At 47.1% G+C, this 12,356-nt stretch overlaps 2 protein-coding genes and 1 long non-coding RNA gene across 10 annotated transcripts in view; all 3 read left to right on the top strand.

The window, feature by feature from the left end:
- The window catches only part of PDLIM7 (PDZ and LIM domain 7), a 55,313-nt gene extending 51,763 nt beyond the window's left edge, over window positions 1–3,550 (top strand). For all 3 annotated transcript variants that reach the window (XM_087924175.1, XM_087924177.1, XM_087924176.1), the window contains 3 exons: window positions 374–494; window positions 1,671–1,786; window positions 2,385–3,550. In XM_087924175.1, the coding sequence (XP_087780301.1) occupies window positions 374–494; window positions 1,671–1,786; window positions 2,385–2,471 (324 nt within the window). In that variant the 3' untranslated portion in view covers window positions 2,472–3,550. The remainder of the gene's footprint in view (window positions 1–373; window positions 495–1,670; window positions 1,787–2,384) is intronic.
- Window positions 3,551–6,044: 2,494 nt separating this feature from the next.
- DBN1 (drebrin 1) overlaps window positions 6,045–12,356 on the top strand; it is a 47,417-nt gene continuing 41,105 nt past the window's right edge. The window contains exon 1 of one of the 6 annotated variants that reach the window (XM_087924168.1): window positions 6,045–6,303. In XM_087924168.1, coding sequence (XP_087780294.1) covers window positions 6,218–6,303 — 86 coding nt within the window. In that variant the 5' untranslated portion in view covers window positions 6,045–6,217. The remainder of the gene's footprint in view (window positions 6,304–12,356) is intronic. The other 5 variants (XM_087924169.1, XM_026726332.2, XM_087924170.1 and 2 more) reach the window with 5 other exon arrangements.
- Window positions 7,185–9,364, top strand: LOC148126894 (uncharacterized). The gene is made up of 2 exons (XR_015741700.1): window positions 7,185–8,216; window positions 9,187–9,364. It is a non-coding gene; the product is annotated as an uncharacterized LOC148126894 (long non-coding RNA).

Below are 12,356 nucleotides of genomic sequence, written 5' to 3'. Positions count from 1 at the left end.
CTTTTCTTCATCGCGTGCTGAAGGGTGGTTCATGCCTTAGGAGATAGTAATGTGCTCGTTTCATCAAGGGCCTCATTCCGACCTGGAACAGAAGTGGGTGCTGATGGGTTGAAGATTAAGAACTATAAGCTAGAACTTCCTGGTCTGTCTTTCTCCAGGCATGTTTATCCATCTCCTGTCTACTCTGGCCTCTTCCTTCTCCAGATTCTTAATGTGAGCACATCCTGGCCAAAGATTATCAAGATGATGGCCGTACAGCATGTTCAATGCTAAGTGCTCCATAAAGCTCTTTTTTTCCCCTAATTATCTTGTCATATTGGCCAAGGAAATGCATCCATTCAGTGGAGTGACTCACATTCCTGTATCGCTTTAGGAGATTATGCATGCTCTGAAGATGACCTGGCATGTCCAGTGCTTTGTCTGTGCTGCCTGCAGAACACCCATCCGCAATCGTGCTTTCTACATAGAAGAGGGGCAGCCCTACTGTGAGAGAGGTACTGCATACCGAATAATTGAGGGATGGCTCCGGGTTTAAAGCTTTCTGAAAGCCCTTAGCTGCTGTTCCAGCCTGATGAGATGGAATGTACCCTGATTGGTCCCGGTAGCATGAGATTTCCTTGTACCAAAAAGAAAAGCCTTGAGCAAAACATCTATCATGCAATGTGTTGCTAGCCCTGGATTTTCTACCCTGGGCAGCAGGAAGAAGTTGCAAAATAAAATACTTGCTGTGCAATTTTCCTCTGCCTCCGGTTTGATCACCTTTTGTTGATGGTTGCTGGGCAGTTCCAGTTCTGCTAGGTTACTATGGAGATGGTATATTAGTACCTGCATCACATAGAATGCCAACAAGCATGCTGGGAATTGTTGTTTTTTTTCCTCCTCCTTTCATTCTGGGTCTGAACAATACTCCTCTGGAATATTCCATTAGGAAATTGGGGGGGGGAGAAGAGGGATGTGATTTCACTAACGAAATAGTGAACTGATCTGGTATTCTCCCAGATGAACAAGCAGCTGCCTTTCATCAGAAAACGGGTGGGGACGGTGCACAGGGTTCTTAACAGCATGTGTGTAGCCTTGCTGGACTCGAGCGTGAGGATTGTCAGCCATCTCTAGCCCAACAAGCAGCAGCACAGTTGTGTCAGGCCGTAAGCTTAGCTTATAACAGCAGAGAGATGGAGCTGAGGGTTGCGGGGGAGGTCAGAAGGAAACCCAGAACAGAAATAGAAGATTTGTAGATGGGACGAAAAGATGTTAAGTAAAGCTGGTGGTGTACTTGAGGCTCTCGGCCCCTGGAAAGTTAACCCTGAACAAAAACCATGGGATCCGTCAATTATTTTTAAGAGTTGCTGTGTTAATAACAGATTAGAAAAGCAGTGGCAGAAGATCCTGGGATGAATTTTCAGAATCTCCCCTAGGCTGAGAAGGACTCCCAGTCAGGAACCATGGAGAGTTTTGATGCTCAAGCAAAATAAAAGTTATAATATATGGATGATATGCGGGGGGGGGGCTGGCCTTCCCACCAAGCCACCCAATCTTCGACTCCATAAGAAATGCATGTTATGGGGGCCGGTGCAAGCAAAGCCCTTTCCCCCCCCCAAAGTGTATACAATACAGTATTGTGTTTGAAAATGCTGGCTCAGGAATAACGTCGTTTCTCCCCTTTGTGCAAGATTATGACAAGATGTTTGGGACTAAGTGCCGTGGCTGTGATTTCAAAATAGACGCTGGCGATCGTTTCCTTGAGGCCCTGGGCTTCAGCTGGCACGACACTTGCTTTGTTTGTGCGGTAAGACAGTTCCTTCCCACTTTCCCTCTCTCGAGTTTTCTTATTCTACTTTCTTTTGCTGCACTTCAGGGAAATGCATTATAAAATAATTGCAGGCTATTATTCCCAGCCAGGGGCAGGACTGGCTGGCATAAGATGTGCTTCCTTCTTCCTGCGCACTGAGGTTGGAGCTACTGGATGGTGCCTACGCAGGCCCTTTTCTCACTTGCTTTGTCACTTGCAACACTGAAGGTCTCCTGCTGGTGCAATAGAACGGAGAGCCGATGTGGCATAGCAGTTGAGATGTTGGATCAACAGAGAGACCCTTTCAAAGCTTGCCATAGCCATGGGAAGTCACTGAATGGTGTAGAGCCAGCCTTCCCTTTTCGCCCAGCCTACCTTGCAGGGATGCTGTTGCAGAGCTCCTGGAGGAAATGAAGACATATCAGATATAATTAATGTTGGGGGGCAACTGCGATGTGCATTGAGGGTGGCAGCAGGCGGGATTTGTCAGGCTGATTTTCCTCACTTCTGTCATCTATCCAGGCCTTTATTGGGGTGTGGGGGGGAAGCGGGAACTGATGTGAACCTCATGGAGGACGTCTTTTTTTCCCTACAGATCTGCCAGATCAATTTGGAAGGAAAGACGTTCTATTCCAAAAAGGACAAGCCGCTGTGCAAGAGCCATGCTTTCTCCCACGTGTGAGACAGAGGAGACCTTATGTGCTCAAGCTGCTGCCTGCCCCAAAACTCTGCCATCCCTCTTTCCTGTCCTGAGAGAGCCCCCAGACCAAAGGTCTCACTTGACCATTTTTTTCCCCATAGAGGGAAAGGGTAAAACGCTCAGGGTCCTTTTCGGGAGGTTTACAACTGTCGTATTTTTTTTCCCCACCTAAACTGGTGTTCTTCCTATGTATTTGGCTTTTATCTTTTGCAGACTCCATCCAACTTGTGGTTGAAATTGCTAGACATTTGGGGAGTTGAAGTCCAGGACTTCTAGAGGACACCAGCTTAGGGATACTGTAGAGTTCTGTGCCTATTTCAGCCAAAGAAGTTTCTCCCGAGTAAAGGATCCCAAACGATACAGCATGCTTGAAATGAAGCATCAGCTGGCCTTCCCTAGAAGTCATTAACTCAGTGAAAACTTGCTATTAAACCTCCAGGGAAAAGTGGGGGAAGGCAAGTTTTTCCCCAGAGTTTACTAGCATTACTTTCTGTCCCCTTTGCAATGTAATTACCAACAATCCTCTGCCCTGTCTTCTCTGACAAAGCATTTGCAAAGGGCTTCTGTAATCAGGTTGGCTTTTGCCCATTGGCATGTATTTCCAGCTATGTTGCTCAGTGAAATTGCTTCCCCCCCCCCCAAAAAAAGCCCCAATCTCTTTTCCTCCTAACCACTTGCTAGTAACCAAAAATATGAGACCCCTGCCACAGAAAATGAGTGGCTTATCTAAAGAATTGTGTTGTCAGTTTCCACAGATCAAGCAAAGCCTTACTTCAAAGTACCGTACAGGACAGAAGAGTTTCAAAATCTAGCTTCTTCACACCAGCAAAAACTGCTTCTCCATCATGAGATGAACTTGAGATTCTATACCTAGGAACACAACTTTATATATACTGTAGTACACAGCTTCTGAGGTCAGAGGTAGCCTCAAAGCACCCCTACCAAAGACCTACTATTTGTGTTTTGCTCTAAATGTATTTCTCAGAACTGTGCTGTTCAGCTAGGAGTCTGTGATTCCTGGCCACCTTTGATACCCTAATAAAATACGCCTTTTAAGTCTTCATCTTGTGGGCTCTAGTTGTTTAGGAGTTCCTGCTAATACTTAGAACACTGGAAGTAGAGAAATCAGATGCAAATGATAAACATTCAAAGCACACTGCTGTTACCTTCTGTTCCTTGTCCTCTAATTATACTTGGAGGAAATTTCAAAAGAGAGTAACTACTATTGCTGCAACTCAGAACCACATATTTTATTTTGAAAAGTGGCAACTAGCAAGCATCTTTTCATGCAATGATGGTATTTCAGTTCATAAACTGCTGGGAATAATTCCATTATAAGGAAGTGGCCTGATCTGGAACAAGGTGGACAGAATACTTTTACTATTGTAATTAGACAGATCGTTTCTCTTCTGGTAATAGTTCAGTGAAAAATAAGCAGTCTTGGAGAGTGAGGAACCTGCCCCCCTCAAGTCTGTTTAGTGCAAAGGCTGGCCACATAAAAAATAATGGGAGAAGAGCCACAGTGGGATCAAAAGAAGGAAGATACCAGAGTCAGCAAAATGTGCTAATATTGCTTGGTCAAAGGTTTATAATGGGTTCCTAGGAACATGACACCTGCTGAGGTATCATATACTTCATATACTTTGGTTGGAGATGAGGAAAGCTTCTTTTTTTGCTCCATTCCCCCATTGTAAATTCTTCTATTTGTAAGTTATTTATCCTTTTTAATGAATCATTGCATTATGCTTCATAACCTGGAGAAGTGTATTCTGCACTTCTGTGCTTAAAGATACATAGCCTGCTGTGATTGTTTCAGTTTTGGTGTCTGCTTTGGGTATCGTTTTGTTGTTGGATGTTACCTTTGTGCCTTTGATGATTATTGATCCTATTTTTTTATGAAAGGTTTATTGTAATGAGGTAACTTTTCAATGGAGCACATTTTTTGAAGGAAGCAAAGCCTCATCAAAAGCACCCACTAGATCAATGCCTTGAGGTCATTTTTTCAAGGAAAGTTGATCTATAAGAAGACTGTAAGATAGATGATAACAAGAGCTTAGCACACATGGAAACTATGTTAAACTCAATCAGTCATAATTGTTGCTAAGGAGTAAACGCCACCTCAAATTGAATTTGACTCCTGGGGGGTGATATGGACATATTTTTGGAGCAGCAATATAGAGGAGTTGTTTGCCGATACCATCTCCTAGGATATTTTTCAACTTCCATGATATTTCGTGCAGGTTTCTCCCCCCCCCCAATCAAATACTAACTAGATCAACCTTTACTCGTAGTATTTTTGGTTTATAAATATTTCTGAATATAGTAGTTTGGCAGACCCTGGTTCTGGAGGTTTTTGTACTTGTTTTATTGGTGGTGGGAGGAGGCAGAGAGATTTTCTTGTTGGGTTCTGGAAAGCACAGATGGAGCAAATGGGAACGTCAAGCAGGGACAATTAGTTTCCCCCTACTCTTCACCTTGTCCAGGTCGTCTTTACAGCTGCTCAGTTTGATTGCATTGCCACTAGAAACCACATGGGCTTTAGCTGAAGAAGCCAGGTGACCAGAAAAGAAATGCAGGGCCCAGGGAGAGAAATCCATCCACTTGATGGATTTTGCAAGGTGCCATGACAGCCCAGCTGCCACCCACTCATTATGGGAAGGAGCCTTTGTCTGACTTCACAGTCCCAGAAAATGACCTGGACAAGCTCAAACAGGAGGCAGACATCTTTCAAACAGGGAGACGTCTAATGCCTATGAGAAGTGCTGAAGAGTGATAGGAAGAAGAAAAATCTGGTATAGGGGGTAAGCATCCAGCACTTTTCCAAATGCAGCAAGCAGTGATCAACTTTAAAAAAAGAACATGGTAGGGATCTGTCATTTGGAGAGAGAAAGAAAAAACAAGAGGCAGCTGCTCTTGTCTGTACTGATAGAATTGTTCTGGTGTAAATCATCCGGCTTCCCTGCTCAAATCTTTTCCCAGCCTGATGATATCCAGATGTGCGGGAGATGATTACCCCCATTCACACAGCCCTGGTGCACGATGGGCTTTGCAACGGGAAACACCCCCACAAAGTGCATGGCTGGAGAAGTTTCCAGTTTTCCTTAAGAGTTTATACTGTACACTCCTGTGATCTGGACCAGAAAATGCAGTTTGGAAGAGGTTACCCGGTCAGTTTCTTTCTGGCCGGCAATTGTGGGATACATCACAACCAGAAAGTTGTTTTATACAAAACAGCCCATTAGTGCCTGTGCAGAGTGCCGCTCCTGGGTGAAGCTCTCTCTTGTGTACCGTTCCCGAGCGGCTGCGCGTGAGGAACAGCAGATCTGTTGGGATCGCCCAGCTCCTACGCCCCAAACTTAACACCTGAAGGCAGGCCGGGTGGGAAGGGCAAGGCAGGGTCTTTCTTTCTCGTGCCGGCCGGACTCTTTTGGCCAAGGCTTTCAAAGGCTGCAAGATGGCTGATTCCGCGCACCCACGTGTGGAGAAACCGGGAGGCGGCGGTTTCTGGTGCTGAAGAGACGGGGCAGGGGCGGGCGGGGGAGCCCGTCATCCCGGCGCTAGGACCCAGCGCGCGCACAGGCGGAGCCTCTGCTCCTCGCCCGCCCGGCTCCCTCTCCGCTGCTGCAGTGTCTCCGAGGCAAGCAGGCAAGGCGGCCTGTCTTAATCCGAGCGCGGCTCCGGCACTGCTCTCCGCTCCCCGAAAGCAGCATCCTTCCGTCGCCGCCGGCATGGCGGGCGTGAGCTTCAGCGTGAACCGCCTGGAGCTGCTGGCCTCCTATCAGGAGGTGATCGGGGAAGACAGCCCGACGGACTGGTAAGCCCCCCGCCCGGAGAGCGGGCGATCCAGCTCTTTGTCCCCTCGGTGGGGAGGGGGCGGTGGCTCCAGCCGCTTTGTACAGGGGGGCGTGGGCGGTGTCTGCCTGCCTGCCTTTCTCTGGGAAATCGCCCTCCCGCTCCTTCCCTGCACGCTCCCCGTTTAGCCACGGAGGATGATCAAGGGAATTCCGCGCCTCCCACCGGCAAGATGCTCCAGGAACGTGGGACGGGCGGGCGCCGCCGGAGGAAGAAGCCATTAGCAACCCCAAAGTGGTGCATTGGCAACGCCGCTTGCCGGGCGAGGTGGGGCGACGGCTCCTTTTTTTTTGTGGGATACAAGGAGGGCACTGGCTGAAGATGCTCCGACGGTCTTTTGTAGTCGGAGCGGAGCTGAAAAAGACGCCCCGAAACGGCAGCGCCCCGTTTGGCCAGCCCGGGAAGCCCCCGCTTGCGATTGAAGCCTCGAAGGCACGTCCTAGCAGCTGCGCCCGTGGCCGGACGCCCCCCTTCCCGGCACTTTGTCTCGGGCTCGGCGGGGGCGGATCCCCTTCGCTCTTTTCCACCTGCTCTGCCGCCTGCGCCGGGCTGTCGTGAGCCTCGCGGCCGTAGCCCCGCACATCGCAGCCCCAGGCCGTCATCTTGGAAGGCTGCCCCCTGCTGCGGTCATCCTAGAGCCCTTCGTGGCCTTACCTGCCACTCTTCCCCCCGGGGGGGGGGGTTTGGGTGGGTGGGTAAAAGTTCTCCGATAGAGACCCGCTACACAAAGGAAGGTGGGGCCGGGCAAGGAGAGAGGCGGGGGTCTGAAGGCTTGAGGGGAGGGACTGGTGGACTGGGAGGAGGGGGAGGAGGAGGAGGGTCTGTGAGAGGAGTAAAGGGAGGCATCCAGAACTAGGTATCTCAATTCTCAAGAAATGCTCAGCCCCAAACTGTAGCAGCCTTTCATCCTAGCTGCTGAGGCCTGCAAGAGAGCGGATTTTGTGTGTTGTAGGCCTTTTCTTCTCTGTGGAAGAGGAAACCTGTGTGAATTTGTGTAGCCATGGCGTACCATTCAAAGGCCTTCAGAGGCGTTGGTCAAGAGCCTTGAGGCTACTCCTTCCCAGAGCAACCTTGATTTGAAGGCTGCCTGTGGAAGCCGTCTCCTTACAAAGACACAACACAGACGGCATCTGCTCCATTTTTGCAGTCCCCACCCCCCACCCAAGGTTGGAGTAAGGCAGGCTTTGATAATGAGACTTGCTAATTCATATTTCCAGCTAATAGGTATTCACATCTCTGACGCAGAAGGAACCTTCCCTTTGTATCTCATTAATCATTTCCAGAAATTTAAAGCAAGTTTTGTTTGTTTCAGAGGCCACTGACAATTATTCCCAGGCAGTTTAGTATGTGTTCTTTCTAAGGTGTAGACTTGACTGGAGAAGTTGTGATGGTTCCCTAAACCAAGGTACCAATACTGCATTTTGCCTGAAATTATAGAACAGTTAATCTGGTACCTATTATGCAGTAAAAAGTCTTTTAGTCTTTAAAGCAATGGTGGCTTATATCCTCTATGAGTGTTTTGAATAGATCTCTCTTTTTCAGCATCAGTTCCCTACTGGTGAAATCCAGCATTTACTCTTCTTACTCTTTTATTTAGATAAGTAATTTAAGTAACAATAGAAAACATGTTTTATTCTACATGTGTGACATACGTGACTGCTGATGACTGGATTATATCCACTGTAGGCTTCATGATATTTTCTAAGGAACCTCTGTGGACTTAGTTTTATTTTATTTAAAAATAATTTACACAATCCTGCATTTGTTTTCATCCCGGCATTTTCCTATCTGGATGCCCTCCAGATGTACTGCTATTACCTTCTGATTCCCATGGGTGATGTTTGGGAAAGATGATAGAACAGTACTTATTTCAATGTAAGTGGCTAAAGTTCTAAGATTCCAATGAGGCTTTATTTATCTTGCATATGGACCCTCACGTTTTCAACGTTTGTTTTGTTTTAATGCAGGGTTTCCCCCTTTCTGAAACACCTCCTGAGCCTTCTACATCTCCCCCTCCCTATCTGCCAGGAAGGCTGTTCTCTCTGTGTCATTGCTGGGGTTCTCTTTCCTCACTCGGATTGCTTGGAAGCTCTTGTGCACCCAGGCGGTCTAACTTTAGCAAGAGCGTCATGCATACTGTGATAAAAAGTAAAATCTCCACGTTGAACTTGACCCCTAGTGATTTTACAGATAGCTCCATATACAGTTTTTATGGCAACAGCAATGGTGTAGTTTGCCACTGCCTTCTTCCTGGGTGGGTTTTCTTTTCTTTTTTTACTCCCCAGTTTAGCCTCCAGCTCTCATAACTCTAGATAGCTTTCTATCCAAACTCTAACTTGCTTGGTTTCCAAACCTAGAGAGAGCAGCCAGCAAGTTGCCACCAACATTTTTTACTTCCTCCTTCCAAAGACATGTGCCATTATGTAAGATGGCGCCTTTTGTTTCTTTGGGCTTCTTGTCAGGATGTGACTTCTGGTTCCGAAGTTGAAGTCAACCCTGTTCTGTGCTTTGAACTTGATCTGCCCCTATTTCTCCTCATCTACTACAATGTCTTTGAAGCTGCCCATATCATCGGCACATTGATTGCAGAAGGACAGCTACTTGTCATCTCCTGCTGAGCCATGAGTTTCATACTCATTCCTGGAGAGGAAGATGGTAGACATGGCTTTCTGGGGATATTCAAAGCCTTCATCTGCTTTACTTTTTCCCCAGCCTATTAGTTTCCTTCCCCTTTTAGCATGCTTATTTTTCTCCCTACCATATGCACACACACACACATACCATGTGCTTAATAGGGGGAGGTCTTCTTTCTTTGAAGCTCACTCTTCTTCTCTTTCCTCCACAGCAGAAGGTCTCCAGCTGTTCTTTTGCCTACTTCCTTCTCTTTCAAAGCCCAAGCACTTCGAGACCCTCCTCCCTGGCTCCAACTTGGAAGCTAGGGCCTCATGGACTGCTTAGCCGGAGATGCTGCCTATAAATCATTGTACATCCACTTGCTAACAATAAAGAGGCAGCTGGAAGAGCATATATAGTATGAGTAGGGTTTGTGGTAGGAAGTGGGGAAACAACAATGGGAAATGATCACAGCATTGTCTGGATGAAAGAAATTCTGTGCTCAGAAAAGCATGAATTTGCAATAGGAGGAAAAGTTTGCTGCAAAATGAGTTAAAAGCAACCAAAGACTATATAATATATCAAATACAATCATTCTTTTGTTCTGTTCCCACTGTCAGAAATTAAGCTGTCAGCTTTTTAGGATAGTGGCCTGTCATTTCCTCTTCCCACATGCTGTAAAACTCTGAAATTAATAATACTGCCTAAGTAGAAATACTTAATTGGGAGAGTTAGAGAAGGAACAAATTACATTCATGGGATCTACCATGAAAAAGCCATATCTCTGGATGAGCAGGCCGTTTGGGGAGGTGGATGAAGGTAACAGTGATCAACACGAAACTGCAGTCAACAGCTTAGGAGCAGGTAAAGGGATCAACATGGAAGAAAATCCCCTGAATTAAAGATAGGGTCATACCTGAAGCATAAATTTCTATAAAATTGGGCAGAGTGTTGCAACAATATTCATGGATTTGCTCCTAAGGAAAACCCCCTTTTTAAAAAAGAGAGCACAAAAGACACCCACCCATAAGAGAAACGGTGCTTCTGTTTTTAAAGACAAGACTCATGTGATTTTGATCTCTCCCAACAATGTGGTGTGTGGCTAGATTTTGTAGGGAGAAGTCCATCTTGAAGTCAGTCAAGATTTGGTGGCTTGGCGGTCAGTTTACTGGCTTTTGTGACTTGACATACTTAAGCTCTTTCTCAAGCTTCTTGAAATTAGATTCCTGGGTCTTTATAATAAGCAGGCAGGCAAATAGTGCATGTTAAATCTGAATTTAAAATCCTGTCATGACATTAATTCTGCCTTGTAAATCAGTTTTTGAAAATGGCATTAGCTATCAAGTAAACCCCTCGCTGAGCTTTCAGAGATGCTTTCAATTATATCAGTGCCCTGTGGGTTGGTCAAAATTTAACTAAAGATATTTGCTGCTAACCAGCCTCTCTTCTCGAGTCCCATTGATCCAGCTACCACCCTCCTTTTTGAGGCTAGAGTAAGAATATTAAAATCTCTGTTGATTTGCCGTTGGATCCTGGGATTGCTATCCTTGCAAGTTTCCAAGTTTTTATTAGCATTTGTAATTTGCACTGTTGTACTAGCCATCTTCCTTTTCCAGCTTTAGGCCATTTTATCTCCATCTTCCAAAGAGCTTGGGGTGGCATTTTATACTCATAATAACCATATGAATTAACAAAATCGATCACATACCTCAATGGCCTTATAAAAATCTTAATTGTGCAGGGATCTGAACCTGGGAATCTCCTGGCCTAAAATGATCTTAGTGCCATACCCCATTTTTGGCTCTTCTTTCTTTCTTTCTTTCTCCATTTGCATTATTTTTCCATTCATGCTGCTATCCTGGCCCTGAGATCTCTCCCCTGTTGGCTGGCCTTCCTTTGTCCTCTTGAAGCATTTTCATCCAGCTTGCTCTCTGCTGGGAGGAACAGCCCCTTCTCCTTTTATCCAATGGTGAAACAGAAAGTTTTTTTTCCCCTCTTGCAACATGCCGCTTCCTCCTCTAGCATTTTAAAGCCTTTCCCTTTTGGAACCCAACATTGGACTCTCTGCCCAGATTTTCTGGGCTGAGTCTCATCTAGTGTCACTCGAGTGGTGAAGCAGAGAAGGGATGATATCAGCGAAGCTGACAACATGTAGCTAAAGAACCCTGACCTGTGGTAGCTGCAGATTTGGGGTAGACAATGGGGTTGTGAAGTATGATGGAATTATGGAGGCTGGGTTGGCTTTGATGAATTTGGTAGGTGGGAAAACATGGCTCAGCAAAATTGGGTGTGTCTATAGGGTTCTCAATGGGAAGAGTCAGTTTTAGAGAAAATGAAGACCAGAATTTCCTTTGGTTTTGATCAAGTGTCGCCTTTGAAGAGGGAGGAAGGTTACTTGAGCCTAAAGCTGGTTTCTAAGTAGGGGATCTCCCCCTCCCACCTCCTTTTTTTTTTAAAAAAAAAAGCCCATTATTTCCCCCAATTATCCTGTGGTTTGAACCCATCAGGTCATTGTTGCTCCAGGGCACATTCAAGTGATACAATGCTTTGCCAAAGGACCAAGAGAGCTTGCAAACCTCAAATGCTTAACAATGAATGAGCCAAAGGCTGCAGCACCCTCCAGGATTTCAGTCCCAGCACTAAAAGCAACATCTGGAGGTGGGACAAACGAAACCCTACCCAAGTTTCTAAGAAAGGGGGCCAAGAAAAGTCTGCTGTCTGGATCTTATTCCCAAAAGATGCTGGGGAAGCCAGCTGGGGATGGTTGGGGTGGGGCTGAACAATAACTTCTTTATGCAGCAAGCCTTACCCTGGCTGGTGGGCAGCTGTCCACACAGCAGGCCTCATCCTGGAGCCATTCAACCCCAGAGTGTGGTGGAAGGCACCTGGTGGCCTTCTCTTGTGGCTCAAGGTCATTTGGCTGACAAGGCTCCTTATCTTGGGGAGTAGGCTAACCACTCCTATTCCCTGCCCGTGCGTTAGTGGGCTATGGGGCATCCATTCAATTACGGAGAGGAACGGTTCCTAGTTGGGAGGCAGAAAAGTGCTGAACGCGGCAGAAACCGCCTGCGGGGGTTGAGAGCGAGGACGGACAAAGACTCGGCCTCGGCGCTACTCGGGCCGGGCGGGGCGGGTGCGTGTGCGTGGGTGGAGGAGATGCTGGGGCGGGAGCGGCCTCCCTCCCTCCTCCCTGGCGGTGACCTTCGGCAAAAATTAACCCCACCGAGGACCTCGGGAGGCACGGGGAGCACCTCGGGGCTTGGGTCAGAACGTATGGTCTCTGGGTGTCCAGCCGTGGGAATCGCACGTGGCTGCTTTGTACGTCAGAACCGAGAGGGCGCGACGCGGGGCGTAGGGAGGAGTTGCTTCGGTGCCGCTGCCTTTTGCTCCCGGGGCGGGGTG

The sequence above is a fragment of the Pseudonaja textilis genome, chromosome 2, assembly GCF_049901715.1.
Source record: "Pseudonaja textilis isolate UNSWEBS1 chromosome 2, rPseTex1.2, whole genome shotgun sequence".
Classification (NCBI taxonomy): Eukaryota; Metazoa; Chordata; class Lepidosauria; order Squamata; family Elapidae; genus Pseudonaja; species Pseudonaja textilis.
Note: the sequence above shows the minus strand (reverse complement) of the source record. Positions and strands in the feature narration are given on the sequence as shown.